This window comes from Prunus persica, chromosome G6, assembly GCF_000346465.2.
Source record: "Prunus persica cultivar Lovell chromosome G6, Prunus_persica_NCBIv2, whole genome shotgun sequence".
NCBI lineage: Eukaryota > Viridiplantae > Streptophyta > Magnoliopsida > Rosales > Rosaceae > Prunus > Prunus persica.
The window spans coordinates 4,279,628-4,306,925 of record NC_034014.1 but is presented as its reverse complement, the minus strand read 5'-3'; the positions used below and the strand labels follow the sequence as shown (position 1 = coordinate 4,306,925).

Here is a 27,298-nt window from a genome sequence, read left to right as displayed (position 1 = left end):
TTTTGAGAACAAATAACATTTTCCTTGAATTAAAGATTACAACATTTATCTTCCAAATTCTAGCCGCTCTCTCCCTCTATGAGTCCTAAAGAAAAATTCCACATAGAGGGAGGAGGAAGAAGCGTTACTGCCCTCCTCCCCCTCCTCTCTTCTCGTCTTTTTCTTTTAGGTTAGTGAATAAGTCCACTGAGATGTTTTGAATAAAAAGCCCCTTACGGTGGTTTCTTTTAAGTCATGGTTAGATTGAAGTTCCCATAACCCCTTTTAGTCTATGTTCTCAATCAAATCCTACTCCTAAAACCCGCTCTGTAACGCCACTCATGTTCTTTAAGTTTGATTCTACATCGTCTTTGACAGAGGTTGCTGCAAATCACCTAATTATTCTTTGGCAAAGTTGTTGTTTTCGTTTATTTGTTCGCTTTTATGCGCAGGTAGATCGCTGAAAATCATATTTTCCACAAATCTGTTATGAATGCAGTGGTGGGTGTGGCCGCAATGACACTTCTTCAGGTGGTGGTGGTAGAGTTCGTTTAGGCTCATGAGTTGATTTAGGAACTTGGTTATGTTGAGTTTGTGAGCTTTATTTGGGCTTATGGCAATTGTGGTGATGTGAGCTAGTAGTTTTAGTGCTGCTTTTATTTGCATTAGTTTTGCTTTTAACATGTTAGTTTGATGTCTTTGATTGTATTGTTAAAATTTATCTAATAAAATTTCTATTTGATAAAAAAAAAAAAAAAAAAAAAAGACTACAACATTTAGCATGAAGTCACAAAAAGGCCAAATACGAATAGTACAATAAAGAAGAATCTAGGCCAACAACCTGGTCTCCGTCCTTTTAAGCCCAAAAACTTGGCCATGCTTTTAATAAAAAAACAATTAATTGCAGAAAGACGAAACAAACTCAGAGTTTGGGAATGGGACCAACATGTGAACGAAACAATGAATGTCGACCTTCAGCTATAATTTCCCCAGTTGTTTTATTTCTCAAAATGACTATTGTTCCAGAACAACCTCCTACTCGTCCTAACATTCTTGAAGTTATCTCTAGCTCATCCTGCAATTTTACATTAAAAACATAATCATATGTTATAAGTCTCTTCTCCGATATCTGATAAAATTAGAACGATACAAAGATTATATGCACGTGATAAATACACCACACACACGTGACAAGTAATTATGGTAAATCCCACAACTAGAAACACAAAATAGTAGCCCAAATGAAAGACAAAATTATGAAGCCCGCTGGGGTTAACTTAAATAACTAGAGTGGTTGGAGAAATGGGTTAGAATTAGGAGAAATTCTAAGGTTCGAATCAGGTCAAGCAAACGACCACACACACTCTCGTCCTACCCATTTGAGTGTGGTGCCGTATGCACAAAGTGCACACAAGAACTGGTGGTGCCTGTCCCAATCATTTTATTTGCAACCAAATTTTGCAGTAAAAAGGAAAAAAACTAAAGGAATTATTTCTAATCAATTTAAACCAGACATGTATCAAAGAGAAATGGGGACTGGAGTGGAAAGCTTTACTTACATGAAGTTTGGCAGTTGAAATGTAGGAGATGGAAATGTCCACAGAAACATTCAAAGATTGGCCTGGAACATAAGCTACGGCAGCACCAACTATATCAACAAGGTTTGCAATTGCACCATTAGCCAAATTTCCACTTCTATCCTGCGAACAATTTTAAAACTCACATTTAAAACTCTCTCATATTAAACAAAATATTTTCAATAGCCAAGTTAATTAAAGAACCTAACCTATAAAGACTAAAAAAGAAAAAAAAGTGTAAGAGTTTGTAGCTCAAGTGATTAATTTCAAGAAGACTCACGGCGAGACGGGAAGGGACCTTGAAAGAACAGACGACGAGTACTCCTGGTTCGACTCGATCCAGTCGGATGCCTCGAAGAGCAAAAGCCTCGTAGAAGCTCGACTCGCCGTATCCTTTAGCTGGAATGACGAGTTGCGAGACGGACTCTGACTCTTCCTGGGTTAGCTGCAGAGACTTGTTCACCTTCCTCATCTCCATATTTGCTTTCCCACCTACCTGAAAGGGTATACTGGCATTAAAGTGAAAAGTGCTTTACCGTTCACAATGGCAACTTAGACATATAAAAAGCCGCGTGATGCATACCCAACATAATATTGATAAATAATGGATAATAAAATAATAATAATCTAAAAGAAAGAACTGGCATTGCTTCGACCATTATAAAATCAACATCGCACTGTAAAGAGCATATTGCTTCCAAATGATGGGCCCCTGGACTATCATGGCCCATAACTCAACATTGTTTTGTGAACTCCCTGAGACTATGGTGGAGCACACTATTCTGCAGCATTGTTCACTGCTTCTCCGTGGCATTGTTGGAAATGGAGATGTAATTCCATTTTAAAACCTGGTTATGAGCCTCCGCCATATCCTCATCACACACACGATTCTGCAGTCTGCTAGTTAGTAGTTTGAGATTAATATTGTTATTAATATTAAACCTACAAGAGAAGTCATTCAAATCCACTGGAGTCCTCCATTGTAATTGATGTTGATCTGCTAAGGGACTCTAGTGGAATATGGATATGTGGGTTTTCTGCTAATCTTGGGACTGGAAATATGATTGAGATTGAGTTCTGGAGTCTCTTTAGAGGGTTGCACATAACTTACTAAGTGCATTAGGTCCCTTTATATCGAAGGTGATTCCATGTGTGTTGTAGTTATCCATTATTATTAGATCATTACCCGAGTCTATATTTTCCTTTTTTAATTTTTTACTTTTCCAGAGTTATTATAGGTATAAAGAATTTAACACTTTAACGTTTAATACTTTATTATACATGTACATATGTATTTTTCAATAATATATTTGTGTTCTATATATATCTCACGTGTTTTAAAAAGCAAACGTACAATAGTCATATTGTACATGTACTTACGTGTAGAATCTCCTGCTCTTGGACTCATTATAGTAGTAGCAACATCACTTTAAGGGCGGAGTCATAAATTTGTTGGGCATGATAAGTAAGTAGGGATAAGCAACTCGGCCAATTTATGATTCATGTTAGATTGATTTAAGCATCAAACTAATAGCATAATCGAACTAAACAAATCTATTAACTCATTTTAGTTTTCAAACTAGTATGATAGGATAAAATTATACACCAATGTTAACCAAAAACAAAATACCGATAAACCCAATCGAGTTCATTGTGTTATCCTTTTCAAGTTGCAGTGCAACAAATAAAAGATAAATTCACAAAAAAATATTGACAAGAATTAAAAAGCTGATATGGTTTCCCTATTTCGTTTTTACATTGCTTGACTTTTAATTTGAATTGCCCCTATATTTATAACTTCATGGCCCTGTCGTTGAATAAATTGTCTTCCAATTTTGGGTTTTAGTCCAGTTTCTTGTATGGTTTTGTTTTGTTTTTTTTCTTTAAATTTATTTTGTCAATAAAAATATCAAAAATTTTAAATATAGAGGAATAGGAAACTCTAAATTCTAATTAATTCTTTAATCGACTAAATAGGTAATCCATTGACTTTTATTAATTTTTTCATGTGTCAATTTTAACCTTTGAGGTAAATAAGAAAACAACAGTAATTGAAAATCCAAATTAATATATCGATTATTTCCTTCTAAATAGATTTCAGATTTTAAATTTAGAATCCTTCTATTGCCGCCATGACATAAAAGAAGTTCATATAAAACAATGAAAGTAGGAGAATTAATGATGATATCTTCCCAACAAATATTTATCTGACTACTAGATAAATCTATATATATAAAGCAAAAGGCAGAGAATGGTGAAACATTCAAAATACCAGAAAATATCCTTGGTTAATGCAAACATTAAGAACTAAACTTATTAATTAAATGAGGATAATATGGTAAATTCACACTTTTTATAAAAAAAAGTAAAATTAAATAAAAAATAATGGATCCTATTTTTATGGAACACTTTTTAATTCTAAAATTTAAAATTTTTAAAAAAAAATGCCTCTCGCAAGAGCGGAAGTGCATGCAGAGAGGCTAGTATAATATAATATATCTAATTATTGGGTAAATCTATATATATAAAGCAAAAGGCAGAGAATGGTGAAACATTCAAAATACCATAAAATGCCCTTGATTAATGCAAACATTAAGAATTAGAATTATTAATTAAATGAGGATAATATGGTAAATTCACAATTTTTCATATTAAAAAAATTAAAATTAAAAGAAAATTCAGATAATGGATCCTATTTTTATGGAACACAACTATCTATTATCTTTTTTAATTCTAAAATAAATTTAAATTTTTTTAAAAAAAGCCTCTCGCAGGCGCAGAAACGCGTGCAGAGAGGCTAGTATAAGATAATGTACCTAATTACTAGGTAAATATAACATAATGTACCTAAATACCAGGTAAATATAACATAATGTACCTAAATACTAGGTAAATATAAAATAATGTACCTAATTACTAGGTAAATATAACATAATGTACCTAACACATAAGTAGTATACTCTACTCTACCTGATAAATATGTAGATTTTAGATAAAATGTGTGGATTTGAGTGATACAACCAATAATCGTAAAACGCCACAACTAAAATGTGGGAAAAATAGGAAAATCTTGAAGATAATTAACTATCAAGGAACAAAGGAATTGAAAATGATGTGGGAGTAGGGGGGACACAAAACCCGCATATGTTAATCGTTAATTGCATCTTAATTAAAGAAATTATGTGGGAATGAACTTTACAGAAACAAAAACATGAAGAAAAAAAGTGAGCTAAACAAAATCAAATGTAAAACAATGAGAGTAAATTAGTGAGGAATTGTATTATCAAAGAAGAAAACATACAAACAAAATCAGTGAATAACAAAAGCTATGGAAAATAGTAAAGAATATTTATATGTACCTTGTGTACAGGTTGCCATAATGCAAGAATACAAAGCCACAACAGAAAAAAAAAAAAAAAAAAAAAAAAAGCCAACATTCATATAGGAGCATGACTGAAATATAATAGCTATTTCAAAAATTATAGGAGACGCGATTTGTTGCCTTATTTAATTATTTCAAAGATATAATAGCTAATTATTATGACAAAAATAAATTTCTACCTATTTAATTTTTAGGGACATGATGGGAATAACAAAGTAAATTAAAAATGAAAAAACAAATATGTAAGTATCAAAAAATCCAAAAAATAAATGTAATCATACGTGGCAAAAAAGTGAAAGAATTGTTAAACTGGATGAGAGAAAAAAATTATGGTGTTAGATCTATTTTACCAAGTATGGATGGAGTAAGAAAACAACAATGCAGTAGAATTCTGGCTTGTAACTTAAAAAGTTCATGAGGGCTAAAACAGATTTCCTCTTGCCTTAATCTTTCAATCATGTATCCTTAACTGCACTTCCACACTTAATCAATTGTAAAATTAGGTGACTACTATAGTCTGAGGATTGATGCTATATTGGCTGCTCTGGCTGCTGCAGCCACCATGGGAACAAGTGATCAAAACCTTCCTTTCTTCACCCAGTGGTTTTAGTTTGACAAGTATAGCCGCACGGCTATACAATTTAGTAAATAAAAAGTTAAGAAAAAAGCACCATCTTTGTTGCTTTAGTTTATACTCTAGAGATATTAATTTGCTAGTTTCAACATATCCAAATTAGATATTAATCGGCCACTATATAATAATTTAATATATTTGATTTCTATTCAATAATATGTGAGATTTTTTTGTAAAATACGTGAATTTTGTGTGTCTTATTGAAATTTTGTAACAAAATACATGTATTAAACATGAGAAATACTTAACGTAGATTTACAATACGAGTATTGTACGTTTACTTTTTTTAAAAAAGTGAATTTTACTGAGTCTTTAAGACATGTATAAAACATATTATTGAAAAACACGTATGTATGTGTATAATATAGTATTAAAGCGGGGGCAATAAAGACTCGGGTAATGACATGTGGATAATGTTATAAACTACTCTTATCGATAAACGAAAATTAGAGAAAAAATTTAATATATATATTAATTTCTTTAAAAAAATAGAATATCTAGCAGTATAGCTGAGCGGCTATACGTTATAAAATGACTACGAGCGAGATAGAATGGATCTCCTTGAATTCATTCGAACACGACCGTCTTTTAGCCCCTCTCTCTCGCTCAGATAACCGGCGGCGACCTCTCTTCTTCAATCCTCATCTCTCTCTTTCTCGCTCATAGCACCATCGTCATCTCGTCCCAAAATGGAGATTCCAAAATGGTTTTTTTTTTTTCTAGGCGCAAGCTCCTGCCTAGACCGCCTAGCCCCGCCCAGCGACTGCCTAGCGCCCGCCTAGGCCATTTATTCAGTAATATTAACAATATGAGTGAGTGTGTTCAAGTATTTAACTTGTAAAGAAGATTTTCGAACAACAACAGATAACCCAGAGAAGTTTCATGGAGTTATCACAATGGTGGCTGTTGGCCAAGTAAGTCTCATGGAGATGGTGTTATCACAATGTGCTATTTGTATTAATTCTTGATCTTTTCTGTTCTTTCTGTTTATGTCTTGTTTTGATTTGTCTCTGTTACGTGCTACGTTTATTCATTTTAGCACCTCTAGTAGTCATTTTCACCATTAAAGTATAAGGGTTTTTGCTTAAATATCGGTGGCTCAAGCCTGCTTTTGTTAGTTTCCGTTGATTTGTAAATCTTTCAGATAATGTCCCCTGTGTCTATTTGCTTGATATTACAATTTGCAGTTCTATTTTTCTACTTGAAGCCTAGTGCTAGTTCTATTTGACTGAGACCTTTCACTTACATTTCATGAACATTAGTACCCACTTTCTATGAGTAGGCCAGTTATTGTTTTTATTTAGTAAACTAGGCTACTACTTACCTGACATAGTATCTTTTATTTTAAACATCTTTATTTGCTGATTGTAACCACTTTTCCAGTCAAAATCTTCTGGTATATAAATGCTGTGGGCTACATTTCTGAATGTAATTTGGGAAAGCGTGCCAAATGGTTGTGCTATTCATGATATTTTGATGCTTGTTCACCGAATTCTGACTTGTGTGTTTATTCTGAAACAATTGGTTAACGTTGTTGCATCTGTCTTGTAGCACTGCTGTGATTGCTTACTGCAGCATGTATCAAGACGGGGAGGCCTCAGACTCAGAGAGCAATTGAACAGGTGGAGCAGCGGCTCTCAAAAGACGGGTGGCCAGAATACTATGACGGCAAGGCAGGGAGATATATCGGGAAGCAAGCGAGGAAGTACCAGACCTGGAGCATCTCAGGATATCTGGTAGCTAAACTGATGATCGAGAACCCAGCCAATCTTTCACTAATCTCTCTTGAAGAGGACAAGAAGATAGCCAAGCCAAGGCTCACCCGCTCCGCTTCCTTTTGCGTCAAACCAGTGGCCGCAGCATACATGATGCATTACAGGTATATGAGATTTCTCTTTACCCATGAATGCTGGAGGGAAACTAGCTGATTAAACTGATTGAGTTGCAGTTTTGTGATTCATTAACATGATTTGCTAGTATGCAACTGAGATATACAGCCCCTGCATTTTCCTTTTCAGTTTCTTAATATCTGGTTTTGAATAGTAAACGGTCTATAGGCATTTTGGAAAGTAATGCAACATGGCCATTGTTCTGCTTATCAATTATTTGGCTAAGTATTTCAAGCTTTTATGGTGGGAATTTTCCTCCTATTTTCCTGCCAAATTCAGTTTGATAGGTGTGCAAATATTTTTCTTTTGTGTTGTTGATAAAATTATTTATACAAATGTGCCAAATTGTGATTTGGGGAAATAAGTAATGTGAGAAACAATATATATTCAAAAGGCTTGTAGCTCAAGTGGTTAAGACAAGTACAGATTTGTTTTCCTCTCAATATATAGACAGGGGAAAAAATAACTATATATAATGACTCTTAAAAGACCTCGACCCTCAAGTTCAGATTTGAACAAGTGTCAAAGTCTGTACTTTTACCCTTTGGCTGCTGATTATGGCTTTGAGCCCATGCTCTGGACCATGTATGTTCTTTGTTTTTCAGGTGATTTCTTTCTGTAAAATTACTACTGGATCTTGTTAAGAAATGGTAGGGAGAAAATGAAAATTAGTCTTGGGGTTACAATTTTCTCTTCTTGTTTGCACTTTTAGTTCAAAATTTTGGGGTCTTTAGAATTTGGGCTTGAACTTGAGTTGCTAGTTGTTGACCAAATTTGGGTTATGTGATTTGAACTAATTTTGTTATACGACGTCTCTCCTGTTGCCATATCTCATTATCAAAATGATAATGTGAACCAGTTTGTGTAGTGGACTGCTTGTAGGAGTGTTCATGAAACTAGAACTATATGATACTCAATGGAATAGTGACAAATTTTCCGAGTTAGAATTTAGAAATAGGTGCAGACATGAAAGGAATTCGTTATTGCAAAGTACCTTGCCTGCTGGAGGTGCAGTTGATTGTCAATCTTGGCCTTTGAAACAGATTATGGCTAAGATTAGTGCTGAGGTATTATTAGGTAGTTAAAGACTAGATTGTTTAACGTAAAGCATGTTTTGTCTCACCATCTATATTATAAAGCAGGATGCCTTTAGCTGAGCTGAGATTCTTCTCTGTGTTCATGTTCCCTTTTCCTGTGTCTTAGAAAACTTTCATTTTCTTCATTGGTAATTGGCGATTGTCATAGGTTCTTTTGATAGATATCGGTATTGTTGAATAATTTCTGTACTTGGTGTACGTTAAGTGTTTGGAAGGCTAATGGCACAAAGTTGTGATGGCAGATTAAGAGGGCGACAGAATCTGCTGAAGGTTGTGTGAAAGACTTCATCTTTGGATAAAAAGGCAACCTGAAAGAGAAATTGAGAAGCTGGCCCTTAACGGTGCAAAGGAATATCATTAATCTTTTTTTTCGAAAAAAAAAAATGAACGTCCTTAGTTAAATAGGCAGTTAACAATGTATTGAGAATGATTCTGCTGTTCTTGTTAGTTTTATGTGGTGATATTTCATGTTTTGTTTCATTTCATGTATGATCTTCACCTGGCTGCTGAGATAAAACCAAATTCAGTATGGATATGATTCTTGGGCATTTGAGCAGTGTTTTATAATTTTGGAATCCTTTGCATTATTTGGAAATGGTCACATAACGATAGAAATTCTTATTTGATCGGTTAACAAATAGTTCTATTCGAAAAATTAACGACACATATTAATGTTGTCATAGATATGCAAATACAATTATCAATTAGTATTTTTTCTCATGTGGTACGAGATTATACATATAAAAATAGAAAATAGATGGTTTCAACTAAGAATATATTTTAAAGGAATATTCTTTTTATCTACTAATGAGGGGAGCGAAGGTAAAGACATACATCTCCAATGTCCTCTCCTTGACCTCCTCTGTTTGTACACAGACTTCATAAACAAATTCACTTGAAACACAATAGTAATGGATAATGTTATAAACTACTCTTATTGATAAACGAAAATTGGGAACAAAATTTAAAAGAAAAAAAGGATCCCACTATGTATATATATACTCGGTGTTTTAATTTTAATTTTTTTTTAAAAATAGACTTGTTTTGACCCAGGGTGCATAAATAGAATTATTAAAGAGTATAGCCGTGCGGCTCTAGCGTTGAATATCTAAAAGTATAGCCGTGCGGCTATACGCTATTAATAGAATATAATGACTCCGAGACAAAATGGATCTCCTTGAATTCATTCGAACACGAGCCGTCTTCTGGCCCCTCTCTCTCGCTCAGACATAACCGGCGACCTCTCTTCTTCAATCCTCATCTCTCTCTCTCTCTCTCTCTCTCTCTCTCTCTCATAAGCACGACCACCTAGCGACCGCCCTAGCAACCGCCTAGACTGCCTAGCCGCCCGCCTAGGCCATTTTATTCAAGTAATATTAACATATGAGTGAGTGTGTCATGATTTAACTGTAAAGAAGATTTCAAACAACATCAGATACCAGAGAAGTTTCGACACAGACTATCCTCTCAGGAACCACCCATTGCCTTTCCCAATTCCACCAACTGCAGAACTATTCCACCTTTTGGTTTTGCGTTTTAGTATCGCAACTTTGATTAAGAACGTCAATATACGGGGATGAATCGAAGTGCTGTTTCAGTTTTTCTGTTTCTCTGTTTCTCTTACTCTCTGTTTTCTATGTTTCTCCTTCTTCGGCACAGTTGGATCGCCACACTCACATGTCGATGATCCTACGTCATCTAATTGGTTCCTCTTCCATTAGTGGTGGTATGGGATTTTGTTCTGCACATTTCTTCATATTTTACTGTTAGAGTTGCTCTGTTGTGACCTTCTTTTCGGAGCCTCCCTTTCTGTTGCATGGTTTTTGCCCCTATACAAGCCTTGGCAGTTCCAAAGTAGGGAGCAGTTTTTGGCGGTTCATTTGATCCTCTACAAGCATTGCAGGTCCAAAGTTGGGAGCAGTTACTAACGGTTGTGTTGGGTGTTTTCAACGTTAACAAATAAGTTCGGAGTAGTTTCTTGTGGTTTGATGGTTACTACAACACCAAATAAGTTTTGCCTTGTTGGCCATGTTATGTTGTTACATTTAGAACGATCATCTTGGTGTTTTCTTTGTTACTTTTGTTTTCCTTTTGTTGTGTCATTGTGTTTATTTTTCTTGTTTTGTGTCTTTAGTTTTCTTTGGTTTTAGTAGGCTTTTGTTTCTTTTTATGGTTACTTTTTGTTTTGCTTTCGTTTTAGCATGGTCCTTGTAGTTGTTGTCTTGTTTCAGTTTGTTTTTTAAGTTTCTAATAAGTTTCTTCTACACTCAGTTTTGTGTAGTTGTGTTCTTATTTTTGTTTTAAGTAGACATTTGCAGATTGTCGGTTAAGTTCTCATGGTGTGTATGCACTGTTCTTTTTTCTTTTTTTTATTATTTTGTTTCCAGCTTTTGTGCTTCTAACTTTATTTTTTAACCTTTTGTTTGGGTTTTGTTGGCTAGTTCTCTTTTCTTACTGTTCATCCACAACCAAACTTGCATGGAACATGGCATATGCATATCAAAACCAGAGTGTCACTTGTTCCCTCATATATACAAACGTCACCTTAACATAACACAACATACATTCCTTATTCTTTCATGAATTACATGTAGTACATGCAAGCAGCTGACCCGACAAACAGCAACTAGAATGATACTCGAATATCAAGCAATGTCATCAACTGAGAAATGAACTCTGGGTGGCCCGGCCACACTGCTCCAGTAACCAAATCTCCATCCGTGAAGCAACCATCTATTGGATCAGGTTCCAGCCATTTTGCTCCCGACAAAACCACATTAAGCTTAACCGCTGGATATGCAGTACATTTATTTCCCTAAAATTTAGTCAGTTAACAACAATTAGGACATGATTAAAAAAAGTTCATAATGTGAAAATAAGTAAATCAACCCTCAATTTCAAGAATCACCAAAAGGCAAACAGATTACAACTTAAAGGTGGTTTCTTTTTTACCTTGTCATAAAATACTCACTCAGTAAATCAACCCTCTTACAAAATTGATGATACTTTACAGTCTCACCCTCTCCTTTGCTTGATTGAAGATTGCAAGGTTTTTGACGCAGCACAAGCAACAAAGGTTTCAAGCGAAACCGTGAGTAACAATAAAACTGGATTCCACCAGAAAATTAAGAGAAGCTCTCTTGGAATAATATGATTAAAAGTTGAGTTCCAGATACATTAGACAAACCTGTCTAAATACACATTTCTCAACAACCCTCAACCCTTCAACTACTAGGGGAGTTATTACATAAAACTGAAAAAAACAGGATTAATTTGGAGTCTTAATAACGTAACTCCTAAACTGTCCAAAACAGAATTTATTGGAAAATTAACTACCAAACTTTAACTGCAGTTTTGGAAGGCCAAACGACCTCAGAATGCCAAAATCCACCTTATGTCACAGCAAAGCTGTGAGTTACACTCGTGGCTTCGTTCCCTTTCCGAAAAGGTATTTTGCGTCCTAATCGGAGCTTGGACGACAAAACTGCATATTCCCGCTACGTCCTTTTTCTAGCTCAACCGCGATAAAATCTGCCATCTGTTCTACATCAGTCCCCTCCACCTCCGAGGAACTCGACCCCGAGTTATGATTTGGATAAAGGACCTCATCTTCACGGAACTCATATAAATCTGCAACATTAAAAATATTGGATATTCCCATGGAATCCGGTAACTCAATAACATAGGCATTATCATTGATCCGTTTGAGCACTTTGTAAGGACCATATTTTTTTGGTTTAAGCTTGCTATATGTGCCAACTGGAAACCTCTCCTTCCTCAGAAATATCATCACAGAATCACCTTCCTGAAACACTTTAACTCGCCTATGCTTATCCGCAGCAGCTTTGTACTTAGCATTAGTTTGCTCAAGTTTCTGCTTGACTTCATCTCGAACAGCCACTACTTCCTCCGCCAAATTTTTTGCTGCCACACTGGTTTGTTGGCCTCTAGGCAGTTTCACCAAATCTACAACATGGTTAGGCATAGCAGTATAAACAATGGAAAATGGAGACTTCCCGGTGGCACTATGGACTGCACTGTTATACGCAAACTCCACCTGCGGTAATGCATAATCCCATTGTTTTGGCTTCTCTCCACAGACGCTGCGTACCATATTGCCCAATGTTCGGTTTGTAACCTCAGTCTGGCCATCGGTTTGGGGATGGGCAGTGCTGCTACGATTCAAAGTAGTCCCAAACAGCCTCCACAAGGTGATCCAAAAATGGCTCAAGAACTTGGTGTCACGATCGGATGTAATGGATGTAGGGACCCCATGCAAGCGAACAACCTCCCTGAAAAACAGTTTGGCTATATTTGATGCATCAGCAGTCTTCTTGCAAGCTATGAAATGCGCCATTTTTGAGAACCGATCAACCACCACAAATACAGAATCCACTCCCCTTTGTGTTCGGGGCAAGCCGAGGACAAAATCCATAGCAAGATCCTGCCAAATATCGTTAGGAACTGGTAATGGCATATATAATCCGGTGTTTTGTACCTGCCCCTTCGAAGTTTGACAAGTGTAGCACTTGCGCACAATAGTTCCAACATCTCGTTTGAGCTGTGGCCAGTAAAATCTCTCTTCCATCCCTGCAATTGTTTTATCACGACCCAGGTGGCCACTCAACCCTCCACCATGCAAGTCCCGAATGAGCTTCTCCCTCAAAGAGGAAATTGGAATACACAGCTGGTTGCCTTTGAACAAGTATCCTTCATTAAGAAAGTAATCTGCCATCGGCTCTTGATTGGTGCACTTAGTCCAAATTTCCCGGAAATCAGCATCATCTTCATACAATTCCTTCAGACATTCAAACCCCACAACTTCTTGAGTCAGCGTAATTAACAATGAAGCTCTTCTACTTAGCGCATCCGCCACACGATTTGTCTTGCCGGAAGTATGCTTGATAACGAACGAGAATTTCTGCAAGAAAGTCACCCATCTAGCATGCATTTTATCAATATTTTTCTGGCTGTTAATATACTTCAACGCTTGATGATCTGCAAATAAAACAAATTCCTTCTGGATAAGATAGTGCTCCCATTGCTTCAAAGCCCGAACAACCGCATAGAACTCTTGGTCATAAGTACTCCACTTTTGACGTGCATCGCTCAATTTTTCAGAGAAGAATGCAACTGGCCACTTGTCTTGTGAAAGCACAGCTCCGACTCCCACACCGCTGGCATCACATTCAACTTCGAAAACTTTCTCAAAGTTTGGAAGGACTAAAACTGGCGCGGTGCAAAGCTTTTCTTTTATTTCTGCAAAGCTCCTCTCTTGCTCCTCTCCCCAACTGAACTGGCCCTTCTTTAAACACTCTGTGATAGGTGCAGCGATAGAGCTGAAATGCCTCACAAATATCCTGTAAAAGGTGGCCAAGCCACGGAAACTCCGAACTTCAGAAACTGTTTTTGGAGCTGGCCAGTCAAGGATTGCCTTGATCTTCTCGTCGTCAACCTGGATACCATTCTCACCAACAACAAAACCCAAGAACAGTAGCTTATTTGTGCAGAAAGTACATTTTTTAAGGTTCACAAACAGTTTATTTTCTCTCAAAACGTCTAAAACTTGCCTCAAATGCACAAGATGCTCTTCTTTTGTGGTGCTGTAAATTAAAATGTCATCGAAATAAACCACGACAAAAGAGCCAATAAATGGTCGAAGAACCTGATTCATGAGTCTCATGAAGGTGCTAGGCGCATTTGACAATCCGAATGACATCACCAACCATTCAAATAATCCGTCCTTGCTCTTGAACGCTGTTTTCCATTCGTCGCCAGGTCTGATGTGAATCTGGTGATAACCGCTTCGCAAATCTATCTTGGAAAACACCTTTGAGCCGCTAAGAACATCCAGCATATCCTCCAATCGTGGAATGGGAAACCTGTACTTCACTGTTATCTTGTTGATTGCTCAGCTGTCAACACACATTCGCCAAGTCTCGTCTTTCTTCGGAACCAACAAAACAGGAACTGCGCAGGGACTCAAACTCTCCCTGATAAATCCCTTCCGCAGTAATTCTTCAATCTGCTCTCTGAGGATGTCATTCTCCTTGGGGCTCATCCGATAATGGGGCAGATTCGGAAGGCTAGCTCCAGGCACCAAGTCAATTCGGTGTTGTATGTCCCGCATAGGTGGCAACTCGTTTGGCAGATTTTCAGAAAATAATTCCTGAAATTGAGACAAAATCTGCTGCACATCTTGTGGAATGTCACCTCCTCCTCGGCCAAGTTTCAACAACCCCTTCAACACCAAGGGACAAAAACACTCAGCTTCCTTGACTGCCTCGTTCAACTCCTGCTCGTTGCTAATTAGGGTTAGGAAGCTAGAATTCCTCGTCTTGGCCTCAACAGAGGGTTTTGAGGGCTGTGTAGTTGCCATTGCAATTTTCCGGTTGTTCCAAGAGAACAGAATGACATTATCTCGTCCCTTGAAAGTCGCATCCACATCAAATTGCCAAGGACGCCCTAATAAAATATGGCATGCATCCATGTCAATAACATCACATAAGACATCATCTCTGTAATGCTTACCAATAGACAGCGGCACACGGCAAGTCTCAGCTACACGAACCGAAGGGCCTTTTTTAACCCAACCTAGTGAGTAAGGGCTGACATGTGGTTCCGTTGATAGCTGCAAATATTCCACCAATTTCTTTGACACGAAATTCTCGCAACTTCCATTGTCGACGATCACATCACAAACCTTGTTTTTGATTGAGCAGAGGGAACGAAAAATATTATGACGCTGCCCCTCCTCCTTTGGTGCCAAAAGAACTCTCTGCAAAACTAGGGTAATCTTCTCCATTCCTTCTTCAACTGCAAATTCAGCCCCTGCATAATCATTTTCCCCGACTTCATCGTTTTCTTCATCTTCATCGGCTTCTTCGATAAAGTTAGCCTGCTTCCGCTCTGGACAAACATTAGAACGATGCCCTGGTTTTTGGCAACGGTAACATATGTCCGTCATGGGCTTAGCATACAGATTCTGGGACTGGTTTCGGAGCTGCCCTCTGTTGTAATTCCGGCTGCTGCCCTCGTTGAAGTTTTTGTTTTGGCCAACTGTTGTTGGTTTTGTCATCCCTCCAGAACTCTGCTGCTGTGCTTTCCCCTTATCTCCTGCGCCACTAGAAGCACCAGCAGTATAATCAGAGGCTTCCGTCGCATTCCTGCGGAAGTTGGGTTGGCGTTTCTCCTTCTCCAACAGTTCAGCCTTCAATGCCATGTTAATCGCCTCCTGCAAAGTCCATATATTCTGCATGCCAATTTTTTCCTGGATGGAAATTTTCAGCCCATTGTTGTACCTTGCGACCTTTTGATTGTCAGTTTCGGTCAAATGGTTTCGCTCTGCCAAACGCATGAACTCTTCGGTATACTCAGAAACCGAACGGGTGCCTTGCGCACAGCCTAGGTACATACGGTAGAGAATCTGCTCATAATCTGTGGGCAAGAATCGTTCCATCATAAGCGACTTCATCTTCCGCCATGTTCGAACCCTCTGTTTTCCTTGCCTCCGCCGTAAATTTTGCAATTGATCCCACCAAACAGCCGCTGTAGCTTTAAGGCGGAAAGCTACCATCTTCACCATCTTATGCTCAGGAACCTCCATAATATCGAAAAACCTCTCCACTTCTACAAGCCAATCCAAGAAGTCTTCAATCTTCAGATTTCCCCAAAAGTTAGGAATTTCTGCTTTAATCCGATAATCGCCAAAATTCTCGTAATTACGATTATGATGACGAGGATTATTAGCCGGCGGTGGTGGTTCTTCAAGTTCTTCTTCTGACTCGGACTCACTATCCGGATTAAGTTGCCTCCTATTGTCTCTTCTCTCGCCATCTCTTCTTTCGTTATCTCTGCCTTCTCTCCTATTGTTGCCACCAAGAGCTTGCAACAACAATTCTCGCATCTCCCCAAATTGGTTGGTTAGGTTGTCGATCCGTCGGTTTTGAGCGTCCAGATCTGCTCGGGTAATTGGGGTTGGGACATCAGCTTCTCGATCACCCATAATAAGATAAAGACAAGAATACCGAGACGGGAGAGACCCGCTCTGATACCACTTGACGCAGCACAAGCAACAAAGGTTTCAAGCGAAACCGTGAGTAACAATAAAACTGGATTCCACCAGAAAATTAAGAGAAGCTCTCTTGGAATAATATGATTAAAAGTTGAGTTCCAGATACATTAGACAAACCTGTCTAAATACACATTTCTCAACAACCCTCAACCCTTCAACTACTAGGGGAGTTATTACATAAAACTGAAAAAAAAACAGGATTAATTTGGAGTCTTAATAACGTAACTCCTAAACTGTCCAAAACAGAATTTATTGGAAAATTAACTACCAAACTTTAACTGCAGTTTTGGAAGGCCAAACGACCTCAGAATGCCAAAATCCACCTTATGTCACAGCAAAGCAGTGAGTTACACTCGTGGCTTCGTTCCCTTTCCGAAAAGGTATTTTGCGTCCTAATCGGAGCTTGGATGACAAAACTGCATATTCCCGCTACGTCCTTTTTCTAGCTCAACCGCGATAAAATCTGCCATCTGTTCTACATCAGTTTTACTGAACCGTGATTGGAGAAATCCCCGTTGGGTCAGGCCCCTGATCTTAATGAGGGAAGATTTCAAGTGGAAACAGGGATGGTCCCGAACTCGGCTCAATAAGTGATGTATTTGTTTTTAATTAATAAATGTATAATAGAATACAATATAACAATTAAAAAGTTACACTAAACTTTGTAAGATGGTGAAGCTTTGGACTTATTTTTTGGGTTAATCTCAATTTAGTACCTTAAGGGGTCGTTTAGCACGGCGGACTATCATGGATTGGACTAAATCTTGAGACTGTTTCGGATTAGCTCGGATTGGCCTAAGCTGGATTAAGTACTGACCACTAAAAAATAATTCTTATAATATTAACATTTAATTGGGGTTTTGACCTAAAAGATAAATAAATGCTACAAAGAAACCCAATTCAAAGATTTATAACAATATCTGGCCAAAAAAAAATATTACAGTCTCATTTAAGTTAGTCTCGTCTCTTACCAAACAAGGGTTTTGAGTACTATTTAACCCAGTCCAGTCTAGTGAGGCGTACCAAACATGGCCTAATTAACTCTCACCCTTAATGTATGTTTACCCATAAACTCTCAATTTAAACAATCAAGTAACCTAAACTTTTCAATTTTTTACAATTTGATTCCAACCTTAACTTCACCATCAAATTTTCATTAATTGCCTACGTGACATGCCAAGGTCCTACCTATTCACTTCTTTTGATGTGGCAGTTGAAGGGTATTTTCGAACAATTGGTGTCTTCAAGCCCAAACTTGCAGAAAATGTGTCAAAGGTTTTTAACAACAATACTTGTGGAAGACATCAATGCCCCAAAACTATCCTTCAACGAAGATCTAAAGAAGCAAATAGGTGGAACCCAAGCCTGCCACGTAGGCAATTAATAAAAATCTTAACTGTGAAGTTAACGCCGGAACTAAATTACAAAAAATTAAAAAGATTAGGGTACATGATTGTTAAAATTAAGAATGCAGGGACAAACATACCTTAAGAGTGAGAGTTCAGAGTACTAAACTAAAAACTAACCCTATTTAATTTATTCTAATATAATTTTATTAGCCGTGTCAAATTAAATTGGGATGATTTTTAGTAGTTGAGTAAAATTTTATAGTTCATCTCACTATAATATGGATATATACAGTCCTGATCTCTTGGACTACAGGGGTCCAAGAAATTTGTGGTCACTCACCGTTGGATGTAAATTCAACGGTTCACTCACTCTTGCACTCATTTTTAAAAAAAAATTTCAACCATTGGATTAATATCCAACGGTGGGTGACCACAATCTCTTGGACTCCTGTGGTCCAAGAGATCGGGACTGTGGATATATATATATATTTAAAATTTTAGAAAATGAGTTGGGCCAAGTTTGGGATACCATCCCACGATCAAGATAGGGACAAGGATTCCCAAATATTCATATCGGAAACCGAGGCAGGGATGGGAAACGGGAACGGGGATGGTATCTTCATACCCGGCCCTTGACCTGCCCGTTGTCATCTGTACTGGAGATGCGATGTATGCCATGTGTACAAGGAGCAAAACAAGGGCATGGTTTATCTTTGGGTCTTCACCTCTATGAGTCTGCTTCTAACTCCATCTTAAGCATTTTGCTCGATGATGAGTTAGGAAAGGCCCAAGATAGGACTGTGATTTGTTAGTTTCTTCTTTTGTTTGTCTTTGGCTTCGCCATGCTCTGTAACAAAAAAAGAAAGCTAGGGGTACAACTCGGGTTGAACTAATTCGAATCCACTCACATCCAACTTGATTTTTAACCTTGGATATGTTAGAAAAAGGTATGAACAAAGGGTGGGTCACCGAACCAAGACAAATCGACAGCCATAACAGCCCACCACCACTACAGAAAACCGAAGCCTTCAATTCACCGAACAGAATGTTCGGTGTAGGTCAGTTTTAGTTTTCAAGACAACGACGCCGACTTTACGATAGAACGAGAAGAAGAAACGAACTGCATTGTTGTGATGCCTAAATTTGTACACAAACATATTTTATACTCTTTAAAAAATAAAAACTAGTATATTATCAACTATAAACTCTTTTCCACTCCTCATGTGTCACTGTGTGTAAAAACTTAATTTTGAGTGCAAACAATATGTGAAAAAAGAACTCAGAGTTTGGCAATGGGACGAGAAGAAAAGAATGACTGTCGACCTTCAGCTATTGTCTCCCCAGTTGTTTTATTTCTCAAAATGACAATTGTTCCAGAGTAACGTCCTATCCGTCCTAACAGTCTTGAAGTTATCTCTAACTCATCCTGCAATTTCACACAAAAATAAACAAAATTATGAAGCTCGTAATGGTTAGCTTAAATGACAAGGGTATGGTGTTCTATGACTCTCTTGTTAAGTTGGGCATGCGAAACGTCTTAGTATCAACTTGAGGGGGAGTGTTGTCGAGTCCATACTTAGTTGTTCGATTGGTCAATGTCGACTATGGTGTTCTATGACTTGCTTGTCGAGTTGGGCATACAAACAACTAATAGTAAGGACTCACGCCTACAGAGGGTGCGTGGGGAAATGGGTATTGGATTGGAGCGGGAAAGCTTTGCTTACATGAAGCTTGGCAGTTGACATGTAGGAGATGGAAATGTCCACAGAAACATTCATAGGGTGGCCCGGAACATAAGCTGTGCAAAAACCAAGTACATCAACAAGGTTTGCAATAGCACCATTAGCCAAATTTCCACCTCTATCCTGCACAAATGAAAGAAACTTACATTAAAAAATCTATCATCTTAAAGAAAACATTTTTAATTTCTAGAAAACAGATTAAGAGGAAATTTCGACAAATGTGATCTTAAATGGGGTCTTTGTAATAACCCTATACCTAAAACTACTGTAGAATATGATGTTTTAATTAATTTAAGGTGTAAAAAGAATTTTGGGAATCAAATTACGATTTTCACTTTTATTTTTTTGTTTTAAAGTATTTTGGCAATGCCCTAATAATGAGTGAAAAGAGTTCTCTCTATCATTAACATTTTTATGTGCTATGTATGTTCACCTAATATATTTTTCATGTAATCTTTTGAAAGTAGAAAATCAATTCTATATATTGGATAGATTTGCAATTTTAAATGAAAATGACCAAAATGCCCCTATACGGGGAATTATTTCACTATTCTGGAAAATAATATTTTAATACTCTAAATGTTCATAAAACCTGTTGCTCATCTATTTTGGAATGTAAAATTTTGTTTCTTACATATTTGTCTCTGGGAGTTAGGTGAAATTATGAAAATGCCCTTATACATATAACTTTGTGCTTCTAAATGCTCTAAAAACATGTTTCTTATTCATAAGATGATTTTTTAGAATTTAGTTAATTTATTCGGAATATTTGAATTTGTGTGTGAAAATACCAAAATATCCCTAGGTGTGTTTTTAGAGAAAGAAAATGAAAATAAGTTTTTTGTTCAATAGATCATCAAAATTTTAAAACGTGGGGTAAGCCTCCAGCTGCACATGGAGCATTCAAAATATCTCAAACACTCAATTGCAAAGCTTTAAACACCCCACTTGGCCTTTAACCATACATAGTAACCAGGTAACTTTGAGACCCAAGTTCATTTCCAACTAGTTCTTAGCCTATAAAGGGGCAGCTGGTGTTCATCTCCTTACAGACTACAACTCAAGGAAAGACATCATGCAGAAACAAAGTGCATTTGAGAGAAAAGTTATAGCTAAAGTCACCTCCCTCAACAACTTCCATTTTTGCACTAAGGAAGCTCAAATTCGAATCCAAGCTTCCAACCTTCTCATCACCACTTCATAAACATCTAGTGTAAGTATATGAACACCTACCTAAAGTCTTTATACTTAAGAATGGATCAAACATGAAAGAACGCCTTATTCTCTATTTTTAAAAACGTCACGTCTGTAAAGTATTCATTTTCGTGTTATATTTTATGTTTTAGCTTCAAATAAATATACCATCACAATCTACAAGAAAACCAGTTGAGTTTAGGCTTTTGAATCACCTAAAAATGTTAAGGAACAAGAAAGTTAGAGCTAAAACAAGTTTTATGAAATCCGGTAACAATTTTCCAGTTCCCAGCAGTTCTATGATAATTTTGCTGTTTTACTTTGTTTTAATCTGATTTAATGCTTCTATATATGTCTAACATGATTATATACTTTATATGTACATTTAGAAAGAGTTTTTAGCATCAAAGTTGTTTCTAAAATCAAATTGCTCAAAACTTTTCCGCCCAAACTCTTCGGAAAACTCGAAAGAAGTTCATATAGTTTCAATTGCTGATATCTCACTCAATATTCTCAACCGTTTTCAACAAAATTTATGTTCTTATAAAGGTTATGATGTTAACTGTAAATCTATAGTTTTGGGTACGCAACGGATCAATACGTAAAGAGAGGACAGATCAAAACATAAACTGCTCAGTTTAGCTTTATCAAAACAGTTTACTAATTCAACTGATCATAACTTCCTCAATTATTCTCAATATGGTTTTTAACAAAACTTTGCTCATACCTTATTCATTTCTAAATGCTTTTCAGTGATCTTTATATGAATTTAAAGCTCATGTTCTAAATTATTAAATCTGGATATTTTGGTAATCAATTGACTAACACACCGAGACAAGGCACTCTCGAGCAAAGGCATGACGAGATGATTTTACAAAGCTTGTTCGTTCATGAGTTATGGATTAAAACCTATGATTCTCATTCTTTTTATATACCATTGAATTCTTTGGGAGAGGTCCTTTAAAAATAGTTTATTAACATGCCTAAATTGGACACAAAATGAATTAGTTAACAAGAAAGGAATTTACTTATGATTGTGAATTGAATTTAAGTAACCATTCTTAAGTATTTATGAAATTCACTATGAGGAGAAGTATACTACGAAGATAAAGTATTATACATACTACAAATATAAAGTATTCAAAATACTATGCGTGTATCTTACAAAGAGATTAGTGTTTTACGCAAGTTTTTGCTATGCTTGATTTATGAGATTACATTGGTGTTCATTGGAGTATTGTTTAATCCTATGATGAGAAGAATGATTATAAGTATATTGACTACATGAGATTATGGATATTGGTGAAGTATTAAGAGAAAGAGCTTGTGGTATATTTTAGACAATTTGATGTCAAATATCAAACATTAAATTTGAATTTGACGGCTTATGTGACAATTTGATATATAATAGAGTTTTATATTCCACCCAACATGTCAAATTAAAATATTATTTTATCACATAGTGTTTATTGGTTTATTACTTTCTAGGTACAATAATTAAAAATATATATAATGAAATAACATCACAAAATCAAACAACCAATAATAACAACAAAAGAGAGAAATGTTATTCCACGTAGGATTTAACATTTCGGTTAGAGTGAATCTCTGCTGTTTTTTCTACATGTTAAAAGTGCCACGTTGGATTTAACATCTCCATTGGAGGAGAAAAACTTCCCGGGATGCTAGGGTAAGCATTCAAACTAAGTATCCCCAACCTTAGTCGCAGTGATGGGGTCACGAAGCTTAGTTTAATGCTTACCTTGGCATCCCCATGCCAGAGAAGTTTTTCTTCCCTTAGAGATGCTCTTAGAACTACATAACGTGCACAAAGTAACATGACCTAAAATCACCTCAGAATAGACAATGAGTTTGTAGTTCAAGTAATTAAGAGCATTTGCACATTTCTCGACGTTCTATGTTTGGATCTGCAATCCCAATATCGCTTGTATAAAAATAAAAATAAAATATATCATCATATGCAACTTCTCAACAACTACCACCTATTCATGTCTCTGTGCTTCTTTTTCCCTCCCTCTATCTCTTCTAAGGCCATCTCCAACTCATGAGGCATAACCCAAATAATCTCAAATTTAAGCCCATTTCATCTCCCAACCCAAAAAAAGTAAGGGGCTAAGACTTGAGAAAATCCAAACTTGAGGCCAAATACCAGTTCAGCTATTGCTTGGACTAGATTTTTTTGTGTGGAGCCCATTCAAGGCTGATGCAGCCTATGTGCAAGGAGGTATGAATGGGGCCCGTGATTGCTGTGCAGCAGAGAGATTTTAGGCCATGGCGCTTTTGGCTTTATTTTTTTTCTTTCCCTTTTTCTTTTTCCCTTTTTCTTTTACTCCAACAGTAACCTAAATCAACGATCCATAAGTTATTTTAACGTAAAACAAAAGATCAAACGACTGAAATTTAAATCCAATGGTCAAAATAATATTTTAAATTAATTTAAATAAGATCCAACCCCAAAACTCACTCCAAACTCTATAAATACTCACCCATTTCTTAAATAAAATTATATTTGTGGAATTTCAATTTTTTAGGTCAAATTATTCAAAAAAAATTAAATTATGACATTATTTAAAAAGATTAAATGAAGAAAAGTGATTCATGAAAAGAATTAAAATTAAAAAAAAAAAATTAGACTTAAACCATTCTTAAACATTTCATAAAGTTGTAGACTTAAAATTTGAGTCTAAAGGTTTTGGGGGAAAAACGGTTTGAGTCCTGACAAAACCTAAATAGTTACTTTTTAAAAGAGGAAAATTTGGGTTTATGACCAAATGAGTTGGAGAAGGCCTAAGGCCATCTCCGATGCACGAGGGCCAAACCCAAAATTTCTTAGCTGAAAAACATCCCCGACCCAGGCGTTTGACGAATCAAATTTTCAAATGAGCCCAATACCAAGCCAATTTTGAGTCCAACTCAAAATGGTGGAGACAAGCTTCGGCTGCTGGGCGGCCAACGTGAAGACGCTAACGATGGTGGAGCAAAGCAGACGTGCGTTTCGGCCACTACGGAGGAAAAGTGGCACGACCCATGGTGGAAACATAGGACTTGCCCTTTGAGATCCACGGCTCCTATTGAATTGCTTTTTTTGTTTTCTAAATTCAAACACTATGACTAACTACATCTAATCTAATGGCTATGATTCACTCTTAGCGATTTCAATGGGAAACAACTTATCCAATAGTCCAAATTAAAATCTAACGGTTAAAATAATAAGAGTCTCAAACTCTATAAATACCTATTCATTTATTAAATAACCCACTAAAATCTATTTTTCCCTTTCTCAATTTGTTAATTTTGTTTGTTGTCCTTTCAAAGTTGTTGTGCACACATTTACATGTCAATATCGTTGTACTCATTTTTATTTTAAGTGAAATAAATCACAAAGGTATAAACAAAATTAAACTCAACAAATATTAACCAAAAACAAAGTTAAATCAATTTTAAACAATTTAATAAAATTGCTTACTCCAAAGAGGTTGAGGAAAAAACTATTTTAATCCGGAGCATGCATAAATAGTTGTATTTTAAGGTGGGGAATATTTGGGCTTGAGTCTAGTTAATTAAAGAAACAGAGAATCCAAGTTAATTTCGGGAAATGAATTAGAAAAGTGAGTGGGTTTAGAAGACTCACGGTGAAGCGGGGAGGGACCTTCAAAGTACAGACGACCAGTCCGGGTTCGACTCGGTTGACTCGGATGCCTCTGACAACAAAAGCATCGTAGAAGCTCACCCCGCCGGTTGGGATAACTGGAACGACGAGTCGCGACACGGCCTCTGACTCGTCCTCGGTCACGTCCAGAGACTTGTTCACCTTCTTCTCCGTCTCCATATCAGCTTCAATGGAAGAAACCTTGGTGACTTAGATGAGCCAACTCGCGTGCTGATGAAGAGTAAAGAACGCAAATTTGCATCTAATTCGAAACTTACATCTCTGCTGAAGGCGGGACCCGCGCATGAGAAAGTTGAGAAACTGTTCCTTTTTTTGCGCAACATTTCTGAACAGGCGGGACCTAATTGGACAGTGGAGATCATTTCTTTGAGCAAATCAACAGCCAAACTGCTATTTATATTCAATTGAATTGTGAAACACGTGTAAATCCTTTCAGTGGAGCAATTATGTTAGTAAATATATCCCACGATTTAAGATGCTTGCAATAATTGCATTGTTTACAGTTTTTTGGAGAAAAACTTGCATGTTATGGAGATATCATTGTTTCGTTATTTCTAATTAATTATGTTGTGTTTTGTGTGATAACGTTTTTATAAATATTCTAAGTGTCTGAACGAGGAGCAGAATCTGATTGATTGAAGGTTTTAAATGTGATAAGTTATTCCCATGATATGCAAATTCTTTTTCTCGCAAGAACACCTAGAACATATCTACATTGAACATGAGACAAAATCAAAATTATATTTGCTTGTTTGTTAGAGAAGTTATGGAAGCGAAAATGTGTACGGTGGATGTAATATTGCTTTGCATGACCAATAAAGCAACAAAGGATGACAACCGCAGAGATTGTGAAATATTGGATCCTTGACGCAATTGAATGAGTGTGCCTCATGTTTCTCCCTATTTAGGCAACAAGCATTCTTCTCATGCTCTATTTTTTAATTATCTTCTCTTATTAAGTTTTTTCTAAAATAAATATATGCATCTTAATTTTAATTTTAATTTGAAATTGAGTATTCTAGGGTTTAATTAGGAATGAATTATAATTTGGAGATTTTGTTGAAATTAAGTAGGTCTTTGATTTTAGGAATTTTGTTGAGATGTTTTATTTGTGTGGGGGCTTTTTTCTTCCAGCAGCTACAAATGGGATGGGCTACTGTAAAGAGCAGATGGATGAAATTATCCCATGTGCCTGAGTTCAAAGATCAAGCCCCAAAAATGCTTCGAAAGGACAGAGAAGCCTTAGGAAACACTTTGGTTACCTTTACCAATGAAAATAACAATAGCTTACCGACAAATTTTCTAAATTGGCATGAGAAACTTGTGGCATGGGAGCAAAATTGTCATGAGTTTAGCACTGAAGAGAAAACTAAGTGTTCTTGGGGGGAAAAATAGGTATTAAGGTAGGAGATGAAGAATTTACAGAGAGGTTTGGCTAAGAATAAGGAAAAAGAGAGGAATGGGTGGCTTGAGTATTATTTCCGGCAGCTTGACAGTGACTCTGTCAAATGCTAAAGTAGCCTGCCATAAGGGGGAAAAATGGGGATGATGATGAACAGAGTACGAATTTGCTGGGTGTTGGAGAGGAAGCTTGCTCTCTGAAAATGTGGGTTGTCCTTGGTTGGGTAGAAGAGGCCCCTTTTATAGCCATTGGAAGCCATTTTTTTCCAAGAAACCCTAATGGTTTCTATCTAATTTGGCCAAGCTTTTTCCTTCATTTCTCCTACCCTTCTTTGACTTATCTTATTCTAGCAAAATCTTCTCTATCCAATTCACATAATCAAAGATTTTTGGGAGCTCAATGCTCTTTCCCGCAGCTGCCTCTATTTCCAGTCATCTCTTTCTTTTCTTTTCTTCCTTCTTCCATGGCCAGGTCTGATGAGGGAAAGAGAATGAGTATGCATGCTGGTTCAAAAGGCGATTCCTCTCCTAGCAGGTTGCGCGCCAATATCCTTTAGTCCCTTGGGTGTCTTTTGCTTGAAACTTGCTCTTTTGCCATATGCTGGAACCTCCCAGCAGCTTTGTATAATGGACCTTCAGACTTCCCCTTCGTGGCTTTTGTTTTTCCAGCCAAGTGCTGGGGCTTTGCAGCTCTTTATTGTGATTGTATGGGCCAAGTTGATTTACCAAGTAAGTGGGATATCCTTATCAAGCATTGGGCTTTTTGGTTGAGTTAATGGGCTATTTTTCTCTTCGTGCTCACCCACATGTTTGGGCCTATGAATTGGGCTTGAGTCCTGAGGCTCCCAAACAACCCGGGACTTCCATTTCTCGGCCCATCAATAGGCCTCATGATAATTTATTACCATCCATACCACAACCCACTCAAGCAAGTCTAGGGTATTTGAGTGGCTAGGGCCCACTTAAGCTTGTGGCGTGATTGAGTGCGAAATAATAATTCTTTGATTGGCGTGGCATATCTTTGGCGTGCTTCAATTTTATCATCCTTGAAGAGGGACACGGTGCTTAGTTTAGCATAGGCTTGTATTTTATAATATTATCTCAGTCTTTGGCATGACAAATTATTTATTTAGCATGACATGTGGACTATGACTTGTATATGACGAGCCTTCGTGTACTCCGATATGTCACTTTTCTTAATACAGTATCATGTTGGGCCGAAAACTTATTTGGGCTTAACCATGGACTTTTTTGGGCCTCAACAATTTGTTGTTTGTATGTTAATGTTT

General features: G+C 36.8%; 3 protein-coding genes across 4 annotated transcripts; 1 reads left to right on the top strand and 2 right to left on the bottom strand.

Moving 5' to 3' along the window:
- Positions 755-2,088, bottom strand: LOC18773636 (acyl-coenzyme A thioesterase 13). 2 transcript variants are annotated; one of them, XM_007207496.2, is made up of 3 exons: positions 1,837-2,088; positions 1,539-1,679; positions 755-1,054 (listed from the first exon to the last, which is right to left on the bottom strand). In XM_007207496.2, exons 1-3 carry the CDS (start codon positions 2,032-2,034, stop codon positions 902-904), a joined length of 492 nt encoding a protein of 163 aa, XP_007207558.1. In that variant the 5' UTR covers positions 2,035-2,088; the 3' UTR covers positions 755-901. The 2 variants fall into 2 exon arrangements, with proteins under 2 accessions (XP_007207558.1, XP_020422279.1); XM_020566690.1 differs by having other exon boundaries at positions 1,855-2,088.
- Positions 6,469-8,884, top strand: LOC109949472 (cytosolic invertase 1-like). The gene is made up of 4 exons (XM_020565118.1): positions 6,469-6,486; positions 6,717-6,789; positions 7,148-7,451; positions 8,801-8,884. The coding sequence occupies exons 1-4, from the start codon at positions 6,469-6,471 to the stop codon at positions 8,835-8,837; spliced, it is 432 nt and encodes a 143-aa protein (XP_020420707.1). The 3' UTR covers positions 8,838-8,884.
- On the bottom strand, positions 19,220-24,963 carry LOC18773803 (acyl-coenzyme A thioesterase 13). The gene is made up of 3 exons (XM_020566588.1): positions 24,570-24,963; positions 19,706-19,846; positions 19,220-19,407 (listed from the first exon to the last, which is right to left on the bottom strand). Exons 1-3 carry the CDS (start codon positions 24,765-24,767, stop codon positions 19,261-19,263), a joined length of 486 nt encoding a protein of 161 aa, XP_020422177.1. The 5' UTR covers positions 24,768-24,963; the 3' UTR covers positions 19,220-19,260.